Genomic DNA, 23,650 nt, shown 5'->3' with positions numbered 1-23,650 from the left:
GCTGCCTCTGTGTTGCTGCTTCACAACTATGTTCAGGTATTGACAATTGAGGGGATTAAATTAGCAGTGCTACCTTCTCAATGACATTCAATTAAGAATGTATCTTTTTTTTCTCCTTTAAGGGCATTTTCACTGTGTAAGAAAAAATGTGGCCTGCAAACATTTTAGTTTTTTATTGAATTGCTTGCCTTTAGATTACACAGATACAGTATTGCTATTACTAATTATTTCTTTTCTGCAGCCAGATTTCACATTTTATGTTCTGGTTAAAAGTCAGTGAATTGGCAAACCAAGTCATCCTTTTTTATTATCACATGAGACACCAAATTACCTCCTGTGGTGGCAGGCTATTTGAGAGAGAGAGAGAGAGAGGGAGTGAGAGAGTGTGTGTTTCTGGGGGTCAGCACTGGCCCTTTTCTGTTTTTGAAGGATAATGGCAGAAAAGGTTGTCCCCTGGGGACTCTGTCCGTGGGGCTGGGGATGGAGAGCTTCCCAGCATGCTCTGGGCAGGTGCGTCATCCTCTGCCCCTTTGGCAGTGCTGCTGCTTGGCTGCTTCCCCTTCCGCAGGCCCCTCTGGCTTCCACTCCTTCCTTTGTTGTTACCCTGACCTGGATGGCACTGACTCACAGGACCTCCCCATTACTTCCTGGGTGGAGGCCGCTTGGTGCTTACTAAATGACCAGCCTGACCACTCTTCTCTGGCTGTTGGGAGGAGAAGGGTTCTGATCTTTGAGTCACATCATGGAGAAACATGGATCATTACATTTGAAGGCAGGGATTCATCCATGTTATTGTGAATGGATGGACAAATTCAAATTAGGCTTTACTGGAACTCCAGAGAAACATGTTTTTCTCTTTTGACTTAGTGTAGTCATGAGGCAAACGCTGTTATGTTTGGTACAAGATGTATGTGTGCGGAGGTGGGTGGTTTATGCATACCTTTTTTTTTTAATTGAAGGATAGTTGATTTACTTTTTTTGGATTATGCATATCTTGATAATTTAGTAAAAGGCTGCTACTTCCTTCCCCTTATCCAGTGCTTTCCTCTCTGTTTTCTGTTCTCATTGGCTTGTGACATCTTTCCAGATGAGCAGGCGGTGATAGAAAACTCATTTGGGTTGAAGTGCTGGTGTCTGTGTTTAAGCCATCATGCAAAAAGGATTGGCTGGCGTTTAGATGGAACCTGGAAATACCCAAGTGCCTATGAGTGGAGGGATTTAACATTCTGCCTTGTCTGAAGGAGTAACTTCCCATCTCCTTTCCCCCTGCTGCAGGCATCCCAAGGTCCAGAGAGCTGGCAGTGGGGAGAGGTGGTCCATGGTGAGGGCAGGGCTAAGGGCCATGAGAGAGGAACTTGCTTTTGTTGGCCACTGACAACGTTAGGGGTCTGGCTGAGTCTGGGCCATCTGTTTACCACCTGTGACTTTTACTCTGGGAAGTTATATTGCACTAGGATCATGATTTTGTTTTTTGAAAAGCACAGTATCATTCGAAGCAACCTGCAAGGGAAAGGCATGGGCTTTTGTGTCAGATGGATCCAGGTTCGAATATGCGTTGCTGCATAATAGCTGTGAGACTTTGAGCACAGCTTTACTCCTTTGACCCTCTGTTTTCCCATCTGTGAAATGGAGACATTTGCACACACTTTTTAAGGACCGAGGGGGATTAAATGAGATAATGTATGTATAGCACAGTACCTGGCAGAAAGCAGATGCTCAAAATATATTAACTGTTGTTATTAGCTCTTGCCAATTATGTGACGTCAACTGAAATACTTTGGAAGGAGATGAATAATTCCCTCTTTAACTTGGATTTCAAGATCCTCGAATCCACAAATTCAAGTGTTTATTTTCTTTCTCCTCCCCAGTCCTTCCATTTACACCCCTCCAAGCATTGTGCTATTTGTGTGTGGTGGCTTCTATAGTTTGATTAAGCTCACCCTGTTTTTCACTGGATGCTCTAGAGGGAGCTGAGATTTCTGCTTGGATGGAGGTAAGCCAGCATTTACCAAGTGCCTTATTTATACCAGGCAAGGTAGAAGGTGCCTTACATGGTGAAATGGTGTTTACAAGGAAAAAGAGGGTTCTAAGAAACTAAGCTTTTATCAAATTTCTGAGGTTAATTTTGTTGGAACCAGTGTTTTGTCAATTTTTCCAAGTCAGTAATTATAATTTAAAGTGAATAAAACCTGCGACAGTGGCATTTTTGATGATCAGTGGAGGCTTTTGTATGTTCCCTATCTCTCTACATGGACTGGGTATGGCTATCTCGCCAGTGTTTTACAGAGGATGGCAGATTGCAATGATTTACTGCGTGTACACATGAAGCAGAAGTCTTGGCTTCTCTTGAGTAGTTTACAATTTAGTTGACAAAATAAAAGTTTCATTTAAATATTTAAGAACTCAGATTAGTCTAGTTTGAAATGATATGGTACACCTGGACTATTTGCTAAGGGCACAGAATTCAAAGGAGCTTGAAATGAAGGTGGAGGTGTCAGGGAAGGAGTAGAATTTTAAGGGCTGGACAGAAGTGGGATCTTTTGAGATGAAACAATGACTTCCACACATTTGTCCCATTGTTCTTTTTCCATAAGTATTTCTGTGACAGTTAGTCACTCTAAAAATTCGATTCAGCTGTGCTTGTCTCACTGCTCTTGTCTAAGCTGGGTTTCTTTCTTTCTTTCTTTCTTTTTCTTTCTTTCTTTTGTGGTATGTGGGCCTCTCACTGTTGTGGCCTCTCCCATTGCGGAGCACAGGCTCCGGACGGGCAGGCTCAGTGGCCATGGCTCATGGGCCCAGCCGCTCCGTGGCATGTGGGATCTTCCCAGACCGGGGCACAAACCCGTGTCCCCTGCATTGGCAGGTGGACTCTCAACCACTGCGCCACCAGGGAAGCCCAAAGCTGGGTTTCTTTCTGTCTCTACCTTTTTACCTGAACTTTTTTTTGTTGGAACTGAGCGTGTTCCATCAGGATTGGAAACTATTTTCCCCAAAGCTCTTACCTTTCTCAAATGAGTACTAGTATATCTTCAACATGTTCATCTGACTTTAATAATAAATATATATATATTTTTAGCATCCAGGCATAGGACATAGTTTTTAAAGTTTTAAGGGATGTCAGTATTCTGAATTGAACTTATAATCTTATTGAAATGAATACACAGTGGCACCACAGTGTTATAATGGTTGTATTTTTTAAATTATTTGTAGGAAGTAAATGTGAGATATACATTAGGACAACAAACAGAAGCAGAATGGAGGAGAGGGAGGTGCAAAGAAACTATGTGGCCAGCTCCAGATTTGCAGAACCGGAAGGCCTCCCCAGTGCTGCGTTTGACATTGTAATCCTACTATTAGAATATGATGCAGCCTAACCCCTAGGCTTCTTACTTAGATGTTTCAAACTCTGATAACCATAGGGATGTTTTACAAGATATTTGAAAAATGTGTTATGAAATGAGATATCACTACATTTTATTATGCAATATAGCATATTAGTTAAGGGTTTGGGCTCTGGGTCTGTTGCCTATTTAAATCCCAGCGCTGCCACTAACTCTGTGACTGTGGGCAAATTACTAACTTCACTGTCTTTTTTTTAATCTGTAAAATGCGGGTAATAATTATATCTACCTCACAGAGTCATTATGAACATTAAATGGATAATGTGTGAGGTTCTTGGCACTGTGCTTGATTACAAAGTAACGTGGGATAAGTGTGAATTATTAGGGTGATTATTTCAGTGAAATTAAATAGGATAATTTTTGGCCTGCCAGTAAACGCAGAATAAACGTCTGTGAGTCTTTGGGCTGAAGGAGGGAAAGCACAAGTCTTCAGAAGGCCGAGGGTTGCCCAAGAATAAGTCACCAAACATTCTGAGGCATCTGGAAGGGACTGTGAGACCATCCTTCAGTTGGTTAGTGCTAATAGGTCTTTAAGCATTTATAAATGATTTATTGAGCACCTATTATGTGTCAGGCACAGTGCTAGGTTCTGAGGACATCAAAATGAACAAGACAATATCTGCAGGAAAAAGAAATAAGCACAAGTCCAAGCAATAGCCTACCTTGATTTCTCCATAGGTTTGCTGATGACTGAGATTCCTTCCTGGAGGGAAGTGCTTCCATCCACAATTAGAAGGAAGAGGGCCCAAAGTACCTTGGGACTGTTAGGGCACCCCTGGGGAATAAGCTTGCAGGGGCAGTCAGACTCCCCTCTGGTTAGATGGTGGGGAAGGAGAGGATGCAGTGGGAGGAGCCAGGCCCCTGGAGAGAGGGCTGTGTGTGTGTGTGTGTGTGTGTGTGTGTTTGTGTGTGTGTATGGAGATCATGATTGGCAGCAAGGTAACCGATTGCAGGCTAAGAAGTCCAATTTTAATTCTCACAAGGACATTACCCAGGGCAGGTCCTGTGTATCTCATTACCTGAGCCAGAGAGAGAGAGCAATTGTGCCCAGGTTGACTTTTGTCCTGTTGGAATGATGTTGAGTAGATTTTTGTTCTGCTTTGAATGTGAGTTTTGAATATTTTGTGGGGCTGACTTCTAATAGGATTATGCATCTGAGCAAATTTTAAATTGAAGAATCTCTAGAGTCAAAATAGTCTTTGCCGATTTATTACATTTTTAGGAAGTGTTGCTAATTATTTTAGGTTAATATAATTAAACTTTTCTTTTGTAAAGGGAAATTCCCAGGCATTGCTGCTGCCTTACCCTGGAGAGACTGGAAGATGATTGTCAGCTCCAAGCTGAAGGAGGGGTGGGAAGGTGCTCTTGTTTGTTGCCAAGCTTAGAAAGGTTGGGGAATAAGAAGGACTCGCATTTGAGGGGCGGTTATTTTGTGCCAGAGGCTCAGAGAGGCCAAGTGACTTAGCCAATATAACACAGCTCAAGAGTGAGCATACCAACCCAGGGCCCAGACTCCAGAGCCCATCCAATTTCCTCTTTGGTATGCTGTTTTTAAGCTGGTAACATTGTACTAGGGTGAACCATATGAAATTGCCATTTCTGTATATTGAAATAGTCCAAAATTGGCAATTTTATGATTCCACCTATTGCTCAGGAAGTAATAGGATGTTTTGCAGAGATTTTACCAAGGTCTATGGATAGTTCACTCTCTTGTTCAATATGGGGTCTCCATTGCTTCCCAGAACCCGTCAGCTGCCATGCAGTATGCTCACTTCCAGGCCCCAGCCCATCTCCCCTCCACCAGTTTAAGCGCCAACAGTCATGACATGTTCACAAAACAGCAGTCCAGAAGCATCACCTGTAGACCATTATTTTATTTAGAACATCTAATATTTTACCAGGACTCAAATGCAAGCTGCTGTCTTTACTAGAAGGATGTCTTTCCTTTGATTGATTGCTAAATAGATAAAGCTTGTGAAAGGATCTCTTTCTTTTTTTCCCTGGGATTTCTTGTTCAAACAGAATTTGTTGTATCCACATCAGTAAAGCCGTGCTAATATGGGCTGCTGGCCAGATCGTGGAAATAGCCTCATTATGTTGAACTGGATGTCATAATGGTGCCCATTAAAGTGGGATTCTCTCTGTGTTTGTACTTTTAAATCCAAGTCCCTTGCCACTTTTTACGTCTCTCTGAGAATAGCAACATTCTCTAGTAATGCAATCTGAGAATGTGCTGGCTCTCTCCTCCTCCTACTGAAAACCACGATAAAAATAGAATCCTGGTTTCAGAGCATTTTTAGGGGTTTGTGGCTTGCTTCTGCTCCTCGGTCATTCATTTCACTCTCTGTGCTTGTGATGACTGTAATGTGTTCTGGTGGCTGAAGGTAAGGACCCACGAGATTTACTTCTTTCAACACTCCCATTAATTGATATCGGTGTCCAAATATACGACAGGAAAAGAGCAGCATTTTTTTCCCTCCAGAACACAGACCTACTAGAGAATGGACTTGAGGATATGGGGAAGGGGAAGGGGAAGCTGTGACAAAGTGAGAGAGTGGCATGGACATATATACACTACCAAACGTAAGGTAGATAGATAGTGGGAAGCAGCCGCATAGCACAGGGAGATCAGCTCAGTGCTTTGTGACCATCTAGAGGGGTGGGATAGAGAGGGTGGGAGGGAGGGAGATGCAAGAGGGAAGAGATATGGGAACATATGTATATGTATAACTGATTCACTTTGTTATATAGCAGAAACTAACACACCATTGTAAAGCAATTATACTCCAATAAAGATGTAAAAAAAAAAAAGCCGTTAAGAGACTAGTAACGTCACAGCATTTCTATTAGCTGTTGAAATCTTGCTACAGTCCTGGCAAAGTGAAGTATTTGTTGTGCTGGATTTAGGTAATGGACCCCTGCAGGGTTACAGCTCAGAAATGCTGGAAGGATGAAGCCCACAAAAGGGAGGGCAGAATGGGTGTCAATCTCATTCCTGCAATTAAAGCAGTTCAAGAAATAGCAAAGTGCAGGGTGGTATTCATTGTGAGGGTTAATTGAAAACCAGGGGAAAATATTTAGAGATGCTACATGGCATTTCACATTGTAATCTCTTTTCTATTTGTGTCTTATCTTGTTGACTCAATAGGACCTTCATTATAAGCAAATTTCTATCATTAGAATTAGCTTAATTTCTGTGACTGTAATTAAGAGGATGGTAAGAAATGTTGTAGAGCATAGTCCTCTCTGCTGAAAACTGGGCATGTTTCTTGCATTCACTCCGCAAGTATTTCCCCAGTGTCTACCACATGCCAAGCTCTGTGGTAGGACTCTGGTATGACCAAGACAGACAAGGTTCCTACCCTCATGGAGCATAAATTTTAGTGGGAAGAAATAGATAGTACTTATAAACAAGTAAATATGTTGTATAATGTCAGGAAATGAGGGGGAAAAAATTAAGGGACAAAGAGATGGAAGTGGTCAGGGAAGTCCTCTCTGAGGACTCTTAAATGAAGGGAGGGAGGCAGCCATACCAAGACCTGCAGGGAGAATATTTCCAGCAGTGGGAAGCAAGTGCAAAGGTCCTGAGGTGGCAATCAGCTTGACCGGTTGACAAATGGAGGAGGTCACTATGGCTGGAGCAGAGAAAGAGAGGGGAAGAGCAGAAAAAGAGGATGCTAGAATAGGCAGAGTCAGGTCATATTGGGTCTCAAAGGCTTTGGGAAGCCATTGGAGAGTTTTGAGCCAAAGGCATGGCATAAAGTAATTTAAGCTTTGAAAGGATCATCTGGCTGATGTGGAGAATAGGCTTTGGGGTGGGTGATGGGAAGAGGCAGGGAGACCAGTTAGGAAATGATTGTAATTGCCTAGATGAGGGAAGATGATGGCTTGAAAGAGGGAGGTTGTGATGAAGGATCAGATTCAGGATGTTTTGTTTTGTTTTGTTTTTTTAATTTATTATTTTTTTAAATTTTATTTGGCTGCGTTGGGTCTTTGTTGCTGCACATGGGCTTTCTCTAGTGGCGAGTGGGGGCTACTCTTCATTGCGGTGCGTGGGCTTCTCATTACGGTGGCTTCTCTTGTTGCGGAGCACAGGCTCTAGGCGCACGTGCTTCAGTAGTTGTGGCACGTGGGCTCAGTAGTTGTGGCTCGCATGCTCTAGAGCGCAGGCTCAGTAGTTGTGGCACACGGGCTTAGTTGCTCCATGGCATGTGGGCTCTTCCTGGACCAGGGCTCAAACCTGTGTCCCCTGCATTGGCAGGCGGATTCTTAACCACTGCGCCACCAGGGAAGCCCCAGATTCAGGATGTTTTGAAGGTAGACCAATGGGGTTTGCAGATGGACTGGATATGAGTTTTGAAAAAAATAGGAGTCAAGAGCAGCACCTAGGTTTTTAGTCTGAGCCACTTGAGTGAATCATGGGAAGAAGTAGATTTGTAGGAAAGGGCAGCAACCAAGGGTTGTGTGTGGACATGTTTAGTCTGAGTTGCCTGTTATTCATCAGAGTGGAAACACCAGGTAGGCAGTTGGATCTGGGTGTCTTGGAGTGAGGAGGTCTGAGCTGAAGATGAGGGTCATCAGCATATGGAATTTAAAGCCAGTGGAGGGGCTGAGATCACTAGGGAGTGGGTGTTAATAGAGAAGCAGCCTGAAGACCAAGCCCTACAGCTCTGAGTGGTTTAGGGTCTGCAGGAATAGAAAGTGCCCAAGAGGAGGCTGAAAGGAAGCAAACAGTCAGGGATGGGAATAGTTTGGTGAAATATATGCAGTCAGGGCAGGCCCTGGGGAAAGTGTGAATTTTGTCTTTGGAATGTTCCCTCCCTTTTCAGTGGTTTTCCATCTTCTCTCTGATGCCCTTTCTTTCAACTGATTCTTTTAGTTTCTCTCATCCCTGATAACAACTGCTCTAGTTCTCAAAGTGTGGTCCCCTGACTGGCAGCATCAGCACCATCCAGGAGCTTGTTAAAAATGCAAATTGTGGGCTCTACCCTAGACCTACAAATGAGAAACTCTAAAGAGTGGAGCCCAGCAAGCTGTGTTTTAATACATTTTTCATGTGCTTCTGATGCATGCTGAAATTTGAGAATCACTGCTCTAGAGAAAGAAGCTGATAAACTGAATCAATGAAAGATAATAGATGAGGCTTACCCTATTATCCTTTTCTGAGCCATCTGTCTAAAGCCAAAGAAATAAATGTCTAACAACAGATATTGAGCATCAACCACTAGACCATTCTTGAGACATCTTCATGGGAGCCAAGGAAACATCTCCAGCCCTAAAGGTAATAAAAGCAGGCAGCTGCCTATCCTGTCTTTAGTAGTAGGCTCTATTTATAACTATATATTCTGTAGAGTATTATACAAGCTCTCTGACCCCAAATATGGCGACAATGAAAAATTTGGCATTTCAGTGGGCAATTCAAAATCTCTAGCAACAATTCAGAACTTATTTTGTTAAAACACAACTTATTTACGAGGCAATTTAAAATATCTGAATACCAAGGCACATAATAATAATAATGATAATAAAACATTTGTTGAATTGTGAATTCTTATTCATAAAATACATCTCAAATTTATTTTAGCTGTTTAAATAATAGAGTTTAATGTATATTTAGTTAAGCATTACAGTAGTAAGGACTTAAGGAGATTAGAAATAAATGAATCCAATTAAAGAACACATCTGTGAGATTTGATATGTCCTAGGTATGAATGAACTGTTTGCACAGCAACTGTAAAGAAACCGTTAAATGATTAACTATCTAGAAGAGGTTTAATCAAGAATAAATGCTATAGGACATATTTTAAAATATTTAAGTTAAACAGATGAAGACTTTGTGCATTTGAAAACATCGCATCATGCCATCATTTTTTGCTCCATCTTTTCCCAGGGAGTTCAAAGACTGAGGTTCCACTTTTCTGTGATCTGCAGACATGCCAGGGCCTTGTGTTGTGTAGGAAAGGGCGGAGCTTCCAACAGTGCCATGAGGTTTGGCTTTGTGGGGCCTCCTCACACACTGTGGGGAATTGGGGGGCCCTGAGATCTTGAGGATAGGATCCCAGTGTTGGGGAAAGATTATTTCTTCATGATTACAGGTATTTTTCTGTTCCTGGAGTTTGTGGAGTTGAAAACAGGAGGTGTGCTCTTTCACCCTCTCTACCAGAGGATTTTAGGGTTTAGGAATCAGCTTTGTAAGGGTCAGAAGAACTACGTGAGAAAGCTATTCCTGTGAGAATAGAACCTCAGCCAAATATAAGGTGTTAGGTGATGGATTCCCCCATCACATATCTATCTTAGATATTGGAAGAGTTCTAAAGAGAACATATATATATTTTTTTTTTTTTTTTTTTTTTTTTTTTTGCGGAACGCGGGCCTCTCACCGCTGTGGCCTCTCCCGTTGCGGAGCACGGGCTCCGGACGCGCAGGCTCAGCGACCATGGCTCACAGGCCCAGCCGCTCCGGGGCATGTGGGATCTTCCCAGACCGGGGCACAAACCCGTGTCCCCTGCATCGGCAGGCGGACTCTCAACCACTATGCCACCAGGGAAGCCCGAGAACATATATTTGAAAGACATCAGCTTAATAATTGACAGTGAAGGTGAGAGGGGTGGACAGAGAGGGTGGGGAGGTGAGACAGAATGCAAAGAGATGGAAAAGAGGGGGCCAGAATAACATGTGTGCATTTTATTTTCTATTTGTGAAAAATTGTTAATGTAAGAAAAACTTGGTTATATTAATATCATTTTTTTCTTTCTTTATATTTGGCTTTTTTTTTTTCCCTCCAGAAGTGGGCTAAAATTAGGGATTCTCCTGGGAAAGGAGACCGACCATTTTTAATTTACGCCTTTGATGAAAGAGGCAGCACATTTTGCATTTAATTTATTCGAATCTAACTTTTAAAGTCCACCTCAAGAAAATAAGAAACAGCACAGCTATAAGATCAATAGGATTTGGAACTTAGACCAGGAAGGTTCACAAACATACCTAAAACTTTAGTAGCTAGATATAGAATGAATTCTGAATGTAAAAAATTAAGTTCCTCAGAACAAGAAATGTGGCCCCAAAGTAGGGTTTATGCCATTTAAACAATGACAAATATGTCATCTATAACTCATATGAAACTAAATTGTTTTAAGAAGCTCCGTGGCAAGACTTTCTTTTTTTCAGTTATAAGTAATATTTTAAGTTATAGTCTCCAAAGAAGGAAACATAAAGTCCTATAGTTCTCTTGAAAGCCTTCAGAGACAGATAATTCTGTAAGGTAGGAAGGGTGGAAAATAGATCAGAAAGTAAGTGAAATGTACAGGCACCAAGAGAGCATAAGGTCATTTGGACATTTAAAAATTATAAATGGTGCGCATGAGAAGTTGAACCTGTGGGAAAAGAAGTTTTGTAGTGCTTTCTGTCTTTTGTAATTTAACATTCACAAAGAAGTAACCCTGGATATATAAGGAAAAGAAATTGGGGAACCATTTCACAATGAGGTAGGAGTGCCTGAAATTTGCCTCAATTAGTGTTTCTTTTTCAATAAATGTTTTTCTGATTATAAAAGTCATACATGTTTATTATAGAAAAAACTAAGATAATGTGGAATGGTATAAAGAGAATGCAAAGAACATCATTAATTTATTTTCCAGATCTCCTGGAAAATAACATTTTTAGTTAACATTTTAGTTTTTTAACATTTTACTTTTTTGCCTCCCACTATGGTACATGCATATACATGCCTATACAGTACATGTTGATTTAAAAAGAGAAAATTTTTCACATTGTCAATAGTATTTTTCACATTGTTAAAGTAAAAAAAATTGAATGACTGCATAATATTTTATCACATTAGTAGGCCATAATTAAGTAATGCTTCTATTGTTGGTTCTTCCTATTTGTTTATAATTAAATAGAAGAAATTATGCTGATAAACACCCTTATATATAGACTTTTGATACTCATCTCTGATTATTTTCATAAGATATATACCTAGAGGTGGAATTACTGGATTTAAGGTATGAACACTCCTAAGACTCTTGATAAACATTGCTAGTTCACTGTCTTAGCAGTAGAATATAGAAATACCCATTTATTTCACCTTGCCTCCATTGAGATTTTTTGTCATTTAAAAAATCTTTGCCAATTTGAAAGGCAAGAATGACATCTGGTAGCTGCCTTAATTCACACAGGTTAGTAGTAGTGAGGCAAAACCTTTAAAAAATTATTTCTCAGCAATTTGTACACTGCTTAATCCTTTTCATATTTTTCTATTGCAGAGATATTGTATTCATTAGTGATTTTTAGAAGTGTTTCTCTGAATGTTTAAAGCACTATTCCTACTCACCCCTTCATTACAACTGTAATGGTTCCAAAGACATGGTTGAGGATGAAATTAATTTAGTATTCTAGTTTGCCTAAATATCACATATGCCATGCCTGAATTATACCTTGATAAAAAATAAGTGCATTTAATTAATATACATACCACTAAAACGGTAGCATATGATTTGTTTCTTTGACTTAAGATCTCACAGAATTTCAGAATGATCATTATTAATTATAATCTGGGAATTTAAGAATCCCTCACATAAACTCGCTTACTTAGCAGATATTCCTTTCTTATTTATGTAGAAAAGTTTGCCAGTTTTTTGAAGTTTTGGTCATTCGGATTGGAGTAGAATAAGTTTATTGCAATGAGAATTATTTTGTTAATCACTTGCAGGTGAGCATCTGTTCTCTGTAAGATATTTGTGCTAGACAGTAAACAGAGACTATTAGAAGAGAAGGAATTTAAGATATGCCATTCACTGTGAGATAGATTTACAAGTGCCAGATGAGGGGGGGCGGACAGTGACTGGTAGAGGAGCTCAGAGGAGGGAGCAGGGAGAGATCACTGTGACCAATAGGGAGAAGGAAACAAAGTCAGATGCAATATGGTGACAGGTCTGGATTTAACTATATTTCAACTTGTGTCATGGGTTTGTATGAAGGTGTTACACTAACCCTGTTGTGAGGATGGTTGGTTTTGCCATATCTTACATTATAGTTTTTGACTTACTTTTTGGTTGTTGTTGTTTGTTTACATCCCTGTCTTTCCTTTCTGAAATCACAATGTGATAGTAAACCTCATTTACTATCATGTAATACTCTCACATACGACAAGGGTAAGTCATCCCTTACCCTTGTGAGGCCATCCACTCCATAGCATGTTGGATGAAACCTACAAAATGGAGGAGAAAGAGGTTTCTAGGCAATGTTTATGTAAACCCCAAGACTTTGGGGAACTACTAAAATCACCAAATCAAATGGAGAAAACCACAAGGGGCAAACACAAATCCACTTATTAGTATGAGACTATTACATTTCCAAGGGTGCCTTAGCCTAATTTCCCAGCAGATTGTCTAAGTCTGTGAGCCCCTCACAGTATGGAATCCTCCTTATCAGCTATCTCTGCTGGGCTCTGTGGGAGCCTGAAAATGAAACAGAAAGTAGGTCTCTCTGCTGCAAAGGTTTACCCAGTGGCCAGGCAGTAACTCTGCCAGAATATAAAGAAGGTCACGCACTTCGTGTAACAGTGACTCTAGAATCCAATTAAAAAGTTTAGTATAAGGCACAGTCATTCCTACTTAATCCGATCATGGTTTAATGCAATCCTTTTCTTATTTCAGTCAGCGCCTTTGGAGCCAAATCAATTGTATGTCTTTGTTTCCACGTTTTCCTCGGTAATTTGATCACCTTCAGCCGTTAAAAAACAAAAAAGCTCAATTGGGAAATCTGGCAGCATCTTTTACGAATTGCCACATTACATAAAGTCAACAAACTCCAGAACGGCCAGCTCCAAAACTGACATGACAGAAACAAAAATTCAGTGGAAACAAAAGCAGAAAAGGGTAAGGCAGAGTTGAAGAGGGAAATTCTTGCAAAGAATCTTGACTCAGCATGAGCTGATCAAATACTGTTGATTACTTCTCTGTATACTCATTCCAACTCACTTGAAGGCCGTGCATATGTTGGTGCTGCTGTTCGCATCATGGATGCCAGTCTCCCAGTCAAAATGATAGACATAATATTGATGCATTTCTCTGAAGCTGACAGTACCTTTCATCAGTGAAGACACCTTTCATTTGCTTTGCAAGGGCATCACAGTGAGCTTCCCATATGGCACTTTGGCATTTACCTTGTGAGTGGTCATGGAATATTGCTTAAGGAAAGGCTGACAAGGCCAATGATGCAAAAATAGCCCCTTTTATTCTATTGGAATTTGAGTAATTCCAAATATGTACATGGCTATTATAAAGTTTAGAGTAGACTCAGATGGTTAATTCTGCAAATTGAATGATTTCTGACTGTCCATAATGGAATAAGAGGATTACTTTCGTCTGTGTAAATATGGGTGAGATTGACAAGCTGCAAGTCCTAGTGATTGCAAATTACCCATTTCACATAGCTTTCAGAGCCTAGGTACCTGAGGATGTCTATGGCGCTGGTACAAGTCATTAAAAAAAGAACAAAAAAAAAGTAAATTGAAAAATATGCCAAATGGCATATGTCACAGTTCCTCTTTCAATATGCCAGTCATATCTGAGAGAACAGCATGAGCTGCCCTTGAGAGGGTTACCTATGGGGTCCTTAACATGGTCTGTGAGGTGCTTCTCAAGAAAGCTTGAGCAGGGCTGAGTCCTTCCTTTATTAAAGTCACCTAAGTCAAGCTCCTCATCATACTTATTTCAGAGTCTAAGTTCTGTGCACCCACGTATTTTATTTTGTCCCACTCCACAGGGAAGCACTGAACGGCTTTACTAGGCATACACCTAACTTTGAGGATGTGTGTGTATACCAGAATACACCTCACTGGGGGAAGGGGGAGAGGTAGGGCCAGACTCTTCTTTGTGTCTGAGTTTGGAGGAGGGAAATGGAACTCAGTAATGTGATTCCCATCAGCATCTAGACCTTTAATCTATACAAATGAAATACTCAATTTAATAGAATTCTAAAAGTAAAACAAATGCTTTGTTCTCAGTGAATCTGCCATGCAGAGTTGCTCTTGGCAGTACATCAACCGTACTTGAAATGTCTTTAAGTGGGTATTTTTTTATTGTGCTTTTCATCCTAACACATCTTTTGAGCTGTTAGAGTCTCGAACAGAGAAACAGGAGCTCCTCTCCGAGTGCCAGGTCTGTCTTGCTCTATGGTCTTCATTTGCTGACTTAGCAATAAAGAACTTAATGAACTTAATAAATATGCTGGCCACGCTACAATAGAGTTTAGAAGCTAAAAAGGAACAGAGTAAACGAAAATGAGTTTGGGGTAGAAAGGAAAGAAATACAGCATAGGGAAGTGTTTGTAATGAAATGTATTACCGTTGCTACCAAAGTGCAACTATCACTTTGGGGAAATCAGGTGCCAAAAAGTGCCATCGAGGGTGGAAGTGAAGAAATAATACTATTTATTGAGCGTTTACTATGTTCTAGGTACTGTGCTATAAGCTTTCCACATATTTCATCTGAACCTCAGCACATCCCTGTGAATTTTAAGGAGGAAAAGTCTAGACAGGTTGTCACACAGTAAGAGGCTCAAACTGTGATCTACCTGACTTCATGATCTTCTGCTTAATTTTGGTGGATTTGTTTTTGTATTTTTTGGTGCACCAGAACATTAATATCTTAACTGGTGTACCCAAAGTATAACTCTTTTTGTATTTATTAGCTTTTTCATGTGTATATGTAGAATTTTAAAGCATTTACTGGCTTTCAAATTTTATTTAAGCCTACTTAATTTGGAGTATTTTCTTCATTGGAAACTATGCACAAATTTTGGAGAGACTTTTTCAATAGTTGAGATGCATACTCTGGGGTCTGATAGTGTGCAAGAGAAAAGTGAATCCTTGTTTACTCTCTGCTTGTAGCCAAGAAGTCTCTGTGCTGAAATGTTGCATTAAGAATGAGTTGACAAAAATGATTTGGCCAGTTTTCAGGGGTGCATGATTTTTGCTGTCAGTCTTAGGGACTGGATGGATACTCTGCTGCCCAGCAGACAGAAGTACATTTGACACAGAAGATGGTCAAGGATGGGGGCTCTACCTCCTGTCAGAGCCTAGTTTGCTCACTGTCATATCCATGTGATCTCAGGGCCAGGTGGGTCTGGGGACGCACAGCCCACAGGGGTCTTTTTCCCCAGAGAAAGGCTGTTGGGTTCCAAGTTATTAGTAGTCATTGAAGAAAACAGTCCTTTTTTAGTTGCATCCTTACCTGCTTCCTCTTCCATCTATGTGAACTATTGTGCAAAATGCCTTTGGAATAGAGTAGGTCTTGACTCTAATCTTCTAGGAACTTAGAATCCACTGGGAAAGATAAGACATAATCTCTTGAAAAATAAGATTAGAGGAGGAAAGAGATAAGCTTCTGGTTCCTTCCCCACTTCCCTCAGGAACTGGCCCTGGTGCCTTGGTCATGAGGGTAGTGACTTAGTCCTTCTGTTCATTGCTGTGTCCCCATGGCCACCACAAAGATGCTTAGTAAACACATACTGAAGGAATGGATGGGCTTAGCAGCTGGGAAGGGCTTCCTAGAGGCGAGTGGGATCTAAGATATTTCTTTATAAGAGGGGTTTTATAAGTATGTGTTGGAGCAGAGAGAAAATCAGGAAAGTATAAGGTCAGTTTGGGGAGAACTATTTTGGATGAAGTGAGGGGCTAATGAAGGAAAATTCTGAGATATTGTCAGAAAAATAGGTGGGCACCACATTTTGGCGGGCATTGAGGTTCTGACCAGGGAATGCTCAGAGCCTGTGCCATGTGTTGTCCTTGGGAGTCGATTAGAGCTTAGAGTGTATAGCAAACCAGTGATGTGATCAGACTCCCCAAGCCCAGGAGACAATTCCCATGCCTACCTTCTAATTTTTTTTTTTTTTTTTGGCCACATGGCAGGTGGGATCTTAGTTCCCTGACCACAGATCAAACCCATGCCTCCTGCCATAGAGCGTGGAGTCTTAACCACTGGACCGCCAGGGAAGTCCCTACTTTCTAAATTTTTGTTACTCACATAGGTGAATTTATTTATTTATTTATTTTTTTACTTTCACTGAGTAGATGGACTGTTTGATAAGAAGCCATTGCAATTTGTTGACATCTATCACTACACTCCAGTTAGTTGCAGTGAAATTATTGGACCTGTTTTAGCTGGTTTCTATTCCTGGTCACTTGAGGAGGAACTTCTTGCCTGAATTATACTTTTGCTTTTGCCAGATCTCTCTGTAGAAGAATGGGTAGGGAAAAGGAGAAGAAGGTTAATGAATATTCACTGAACCATGGACATCTGCCAGTCACTTTTACATATATAATTTTATCAATTTGTTACACTGAATATAGCTATCTTAATCTGAAGAGCATTGAAAATGCATGGAAAATGATTGAAAAGGTGAACCCATTAGAGAAAGGAAAAATAAGATAAGAAAAAATAAAGGAAGCCATGGAGTTTCTTGCCCAAAATGCCTGACCTGAGGACTTGTATACTTGCTAGAGGTGGTGACACATCAGACTTGGGCTCAGGGCTTTTTGACTTCATTGCAAAGAGGGAAATATGATGAATGATATGATTCACAGTGCTTGTGAGATAAAAAGAAATCAATTACTCAGGAGCAGCTCAGCTAGTTCTGGAACCTGAGAGAAAATTCTCCCACGAGTCCTCACAAAGAAGACTCTGAAACATTTTAGTCTGGCTGCCAGTGGGAAGGGGTGAGGAGTGAACTGAGACTCCCCGCTGCCTGGAAGCAGGCTGAGGTGGTAGCTGGGGGCAGGGCCAAGCTGTCATCTGTAGTCCCTCAATTCCTCAGCAATACCTTTGTAACGAACTTTCTGAGATACACTCTTTATCCCGGTCATATCACAGTCTGCAGTTATTCTGTTTATTTGTTTATTATTTCTTCTCCCCAGTAGATTGTAATCTGCACAAGGGCAGGGACTCTAAATGCCTTATTTATCCTTTCATCTCCATATAGCACAAAGTCTGGTATATATTAGGAGCCTAATAAATATTTACTGAATGAAGGAGTAAAAAGAACTGGTGGGAAAGTGTACCCTCAGGTAACTGAATTAGTTAGCCTGTTGAAAGGGATTTTTTAAAAATATATAATTTAATTAACTAATTTGTTTATTTATTTTTGGCTGCATTTGGTCTTCATTGCTGCGCATGGGCTTTCTCTAGTTGCAGCGAGCAGGGGCTACTCTTTGTTGCGGTGCACGGGCTTCTTGTTGTGGTGGCTTCTCTTGTTGTGAGCACAGGCTCTAGGCGAGCGCGGGCTTCAGTAGTTGTGGCACGTGGGCTCAGTAGTTGTGGTTTGTGGGCTCTAGAGCGCAAGCTCAGTAGTTGGGGCGCACAGGCTTAGTTGCTCTGTGGCATGTGGGATCTTCCTGGACCAGGGCTCGAACCCATGTCCCCTGCATTGACAGGTGGATTCTTAACCACTGCGCCACCAGGGAAGTCCCGAAAGGGATTTTTAACTAATAAGCTAGATACACTAGTTTGCTAGCCATACGAATATTTGTAATGTTTACCTAGAATGATTGATCTAGGAGCAGCTGATAGAAGACATTCTTCTTGCCAGTGATCAGATAGCAGCAGATGGTCAATTGTCTATGGTGCTCACCCCACACAGAAAATTTTTAGAGTAGATTTTATAATCCATATCTTACCAGTGAGGACACAAAAGCTCAGTGAATTTGAATTACAGATTTATTTTCTACTTATATAAAAATAATGAAAAATGTATTTTTTAGTCAAGACATCTTCATGAGCATATCATATAATTTAGCTGTGGAACCTGGGGCAGCTACATTCAGAGGCATTAGTTAAATGTTAGGCACTTCTAAAATAATCAAGGTGTTTGTGGAAACCAGTTACATGGTTAACTTTTTCTTGCTTCCTTTTTGAATATGAATGGCTGTCATTTCTGGTAAGAGAACATGTGTATCCATTTCCTGTGGTGGCCGATTAAGGGCTGTGTCTTCCCACCCTGCAGAGACACGGAATACAAAGGGCTGCAGCTCTCCCTGGATCAGATCTCAGCCTCCAAACCAGCCTTCTCCTATGCAGGCAGCTCCACTCCTGCCATGACTGACAGCAGAAAGGGGGCCAAGTCCAGACTCTCCAGCTCAAAGTCCAAGTCCAGGACTTCCCCATATCCTCAGGTAGGTGCACGGCCATTTGGCAACTTCCTGTTTTTGTGACTTGGTTTGGTCTCACAGTAGAGCAAGTATTGAAGCTGTTTGGAATTAATTACCTGGCTTTAGTACATTTAAAACTTCTATAAATCTGGAAAGCTTTCTAAAAATATCTTCTTCCTTTAAAATAACTGTGCTAGTAAAAATTTGAAGTGATCTTGTGGTTTACTGCTTTTATACGAAGGTTGTGAGAGGCTTAGTGGCAGTCAGAACCATAACTTTATTTCAAGGAGATTGGTCCTAAATTTTTTCCTCTACACTGATTAACCAGAAAGAAGTAGCCAGCATAGAAAAATATGGAAAACAAGAGCTTGATGTAGAAAATTGAATCTTAGGACAGGAACTGAAGTCAAAGGATAAATTAAGAGGTGGAGGCAAAAGATCAAGGATACATTTCACCATGAGATTTGAGCACAGATGGACTATTTATGGGGAGGAATGAAACAAAGAGGGTCTTCCAGATGGCAGGAATGGTAGAAAAAGCAACCCTCTTCTCATCTTTGCAAGGTGATGAGCTGATGAGACCCAGAGGAAGTATTCCAGAAACACTGCAAGGTACAAAGATGAGTCCTAATGATCAGAAGGAAAAAAAGAATGTCTTTCTTCATTAGCCACTGAGATATAGAAACTTGTCTGTGTCAAGGTGTAGGGACAACTCTTTCCTGGCCTGAAGGAAGTGGGACAGAACTGAGGATTTCCCACTCTCCATACCCTGTGACCACCTCCACCTTTAAGGGTGCCACATCCAAATTCCTGCAGTTCATTAGAGTAACTCAGGAGATGATTCCTGAGCTAGTATAAAACCAAACTGAACTCGGAGGCATTTCATCAAGGTGGTCTTTATCATTTATGTTTCTAAATATATTTTTTAAAGTAAAAATGGCAAACCAGTGGGTCCAGAAACTATTATTTTCTTACTTATTAGAGCTATATTATTCTGTTGACTTCTACAAGTGGGTACTGCTTGAGGAAATGTCATTCATTGAACTAATGGTCACTAAGAAGCTACTATTTGCTAGATTATTTTAGCAGCTTGGTGTGCGAAGGTGAGAAGATCATGGGCCCTAAGGGACTGATGTCTGGTGCCACAGAGACCAGATTTCTTTACCCTGACAAAAGGGAGGGGAGTAGATGTGTGATGTCTGGACATTTTTCAATGTACCCCTTCTGTTATGAGGACTGAGCACGTTACTTATAAAGTGCATTTTAGTTCAAGTCACCATGGAGGAGTTGCTTCTTTTTATTGAATATCTGAGCAGCTTTTCTTATTACTATCTTGTACCTTGGGAAAAGAGTTTTACTGTCTCTTTTTAGTACTTGAAAGAATGAATTACTCCTTTGGGTAATTCTATCCTTATATGGATAGGAGTGCTGGACACTTAGTTGAAAGAAGAATTTAAATTAGGAAATACTAAGTTAAGAAGGAGTTTGTCCATTATTATATAGAAATTAAGCCACAAAAACAAAATCTCCCCACTGGACTTGCAAAACCTCATTGCCTATGTTTTCTTTCATGCTCAGCTCTTAAGTCTAAAATTTCTTTAGTTTACTCTAATTGTAGACTACCTACACATTTTTTAAAAAATGTTTTAACTGACATTAGACTGCTCCTTGTGTTTATGTGGGGAGGAGTTAATTTGAAAGTTGTACATGTTTCATAGTTTTAAAAAAAGCAATACAGAAGAGTGGAAAGTAGAAAATCACCCACCGTCTCCTCCTTTTCCCTCTCCAAAATGGTGGTTTCTTCTAGAAATATTCTATGATGTATCTATAAAAATCAGTCACATGCACACACATATATCAACATAGGGTTTCTCTTGACTTTTTTGTGTTCATTTTTGTGATTAATACTTATATAAATGTAATCCTTAGAACTTTGGTCCTATGTCTCATTGAAATCTCAGTCATGAATTAAGTTCACTTAACATTTATGTGCCTAGTAAAGGTTATACTTTAATTATGTTTGCTATAGATAATCATGGTGCTAGGTCAATCATTGACTGAGTTTCTCGTACATGGGCTACTAATATGTAGAAATCAGAAATGGAACACAGTCTTTGCTTTTGAGGAACCACTTGTGTAGACAGAAAAAGGAACAGTCTTTGCAGTGAAAAGGGGTCAGGGGGTGAGCAGAGGGTCCTCTGGGGACACAGGGGAAAAGCGTGACATCCAGGGCAAACTCATCTGTTTCTGCTGGAAGAAAACAACTCAGTACCACCATCTTGGATTCTAAATCCTCAGAAATTTTAAAGAAAAAAAATAATTTAGCTTCTCAAAAGTCTTATTTGGTCCAAATTGCCCTTATATTATTATTTTTTTATTATTTTTAAAATTTATTTATTTTTTTGGCTGCATTGGGTCTTCGTTGCTGCACGCGGACTTTCTCTAGTTGTGGTGAGCGGGGGCTACTCTTCGTTGCGGTGCGTGGGCTTCTCATTGCGGTGGCTTCTCTTGTTGTGGAGCATGGGCTCTAGGCGCACGGGCTTCAGTAGTTGTGGCACACGGGCTCAGTAGTTGTGGCTCGCGGGCTCTAGAGTGCAGGCTCAGTAGTTGTGGCGCACGGGCTTAGTTGCTCCGCGGCATGTGGGATCCTCCAGACCAGGGCTCGAACCCGTGTCCCCCTCATTGGCAGGCGGATTCTTAACCACTGCGCCACCAGGGAAGTCCCGCCCTTATATTATTAAGGAGTACTTATTCTTCAGTTTTCTTGCATCATTGCTCTTATGTGTCTTAGACTCAGTAAATGCTAGCTGAGTGCCTACATCAGAAAGATGCTACACTGGCCATTGTGATGAATGAGGGTGGAGGGTAGGTGTTGGGTAGAAGGTGCTAGAATATAAAGAAATGGTGTAAGAAATGCCCTTAAGTATTGCAGTACAGTTGGAATGATAAGTTATATACTAGGATAAGGAGTGTATAGAAGATGATGTATACAAAAGGCTTTAGGAGTGGTGTCAGCCTGGATGACTGGGGAGGGTGTTGACCTGGCTTTGAGGGTAGAATTCAGGTATATGCACATAAGGGAAAGGAGAAGACACTTCAGAAAGACCAAGATTCTGAAGAGATGTAGGAACACACTGTTAGTGTGACTGGGCCTGTGGGTGAAGTGGGGTAGGGTAGGTCCCTGTGGATAAGGCCAAGGGGTTATATGTTTGGAAGCATTCCTTGATTAGTGCCAATATCTACTAGGCCAAGGAGTTTAGATTTTGCTGTGTGGAAAACCAGTAAAGGTTTTGAACAGGAAATGAGAGCATTAAGGTGGCGGAAGCAAGGCAGACTACTTGAGATCTCGGTTTAGTAGTCTTGATGTGAGTCTAGGAAGGTCTGAGCTAAAGTTCTCAGCTGAAGTAAAAAGCATTGTAGAGGAAGGATGAATCAAATTATTTTTATCCTTGGCTGCTTGTTCTTCTCATCATAGATGTATTTTGATCGTTATAGATTTATTTTGAAATTATATATATATATATATTTTTTGTGGTACGCAGGCCTCTCACTGTTGTGGCCTCTCCTGTTGCGGAGCACAGGCTCCGGACACGCAGGCTCAGCGGCCATGGCTCACGGGCCTAGCCGCTCCACGACATGTGGGATCTTCCCGGACCGGGGCACGAACCCGTGTCCCCTGCATCGACAGGCGGACTCCCAACCACTGCGCCACCAGGGAAGCCCCCTTGAAATTATATTTTAAAGCTTACATTTTTTAGTTAATGCCACACTTACACTGAATTTCCCTTTATATTTTAACAGACCCATAATAAATACATTTTTATTCACTGAATGGTCAAGCTTTGCATGGTATTTAATTTTAAATGCTTTTGCCTCTTCTCAAAAATAAAGAGAAAATCTTTTAATTTTTTTTATTTTCATGTTTACATGTTTTTAGCATGCAAATTCTCCTCAGATTTTTCAAGAGGCCATTTCCAGAGCAAAATTGAGCTCATACGGTAACATCTTGTGCCTTTTATTAGTTATGAAATGGTGATTTAATGATTCTATTAATATTATTTATTAGGCTCTTTGCTCTATTATGTATTAGGCATATCTAGAAATTTCTAACAGACGTTCGAAGCATGGCAAACAGCAACATTGCTTTTTGGAATTATCTAGGCACCCTTATTTGAAGACGTGAGACATGCACAAATTGTAATGCACTGCCACCACCAAGTTTGTCTGCAGTAGTAGATGAACTTTCAGGTCCCCTCCTGGTATGAGATGCCCTTGGGAATAACTTGATTATATTATAGTCACTTAATGAAAGACTGAATCACCTTTGTACCTCTATGTATTACTCAGGACAAGAGAGGTCAAAATAGAATTGTTTTGAATGGTTTTGGAAAAATTGTTGTAAGAAATATTATAGATAACTTCCAAAGATTCTGCAGCTAGCTACTGTGCTGCTGTAGAGTTATCTTACCACTATGACAGTTGTATTTTATTGTTATTGGGTTTATATTCATGAAAATAGCAACTTATTTTTTTCACGGTTCTGTTGAATTAGAAATATTGAGCTTATAGAATTTATTTTTCAGATCTTATCTCTAGCAATTGTTAGCAGCAATTGCTAGAGTCTTTTTCTCCTATTTTTATGGAACTAGTCATGGCTACTCTAATACAGTTGGAAGTTATCCTGCCATAGGTTAGCCATGTCAATCATGAATAAACTGCCTCCTGATTCCAGTTTCCTTTTAAACTTCTCCTCTTGGCATGTTTATAGTTGTTACGTTTATTAGAGACAGTGCGTGCCCTCTGGTTTTATTGCATCATTCTGCCCTCCTCTTGCTTTTTCCCTAGTCAGTAATAAGCAATACACTATATAAGCACTATAAGCACTATAAGCAATACACTATGATTCTGTAATAACAGTGCATGCATAAAACCATGTATGCTTCTGAAACCTGAAAATATTTAATCTCTTGTTACAGATACACTGTAACACTTGCAGGTTTAACTTCACATCTGTTACCTTAAATAATCCCACAGAACCCTCTTAATTTTCACTGCCAGCAATCTGGTTTCCTTTTGGTGAAGGTAGAAACTCTCTCCCTGC

General features: G+C 40.5%; 1 protein-coding gene across 2 annotated transcripts in view; it reads left to right on the top strand.

Moving 5' to 3' along the window:
* The window catches only part of SIM1 (SIM bHLH transcription factor 1), a 68,928-nt gene that overhangs the window by 23,289 nt on the left and 21,989 nt on the right, over nucleotides 1–23,650 (top strand). For both annotated transcript variants that reach the window (XM_081250750.1, XM_081250749.1), the window contains one exon: nucleotides 18,405–18,573. In XM_081250750.1, the coding sequence (XP_081106876.1) occupies nucleotides 18,405–18,573 (169 nt within the window). The remainder of the gene's footprint in view (nucleotides 1–18,404; nucleotides 18,574–23,650) is intronic.

This window comes from Mesoplodon bidens (genome assembly GCF_964165515.1).
Source record: "Mesoplodon bidens genome assembly, chromosome: 12".
In the NCBI taxonomy this organism is placed as follows: Eukaryota; Metazoa; Chordata; class Mammalia; order Artiodactyla; family Ziphiidae; genus Mesoplodon; species Mesoplodon bidens.
The sequence above is the reverse complement of the archived record's forward strand: the minus strand, read 5'-3'. Positions and strand labels throughout refer to the sequence as shown.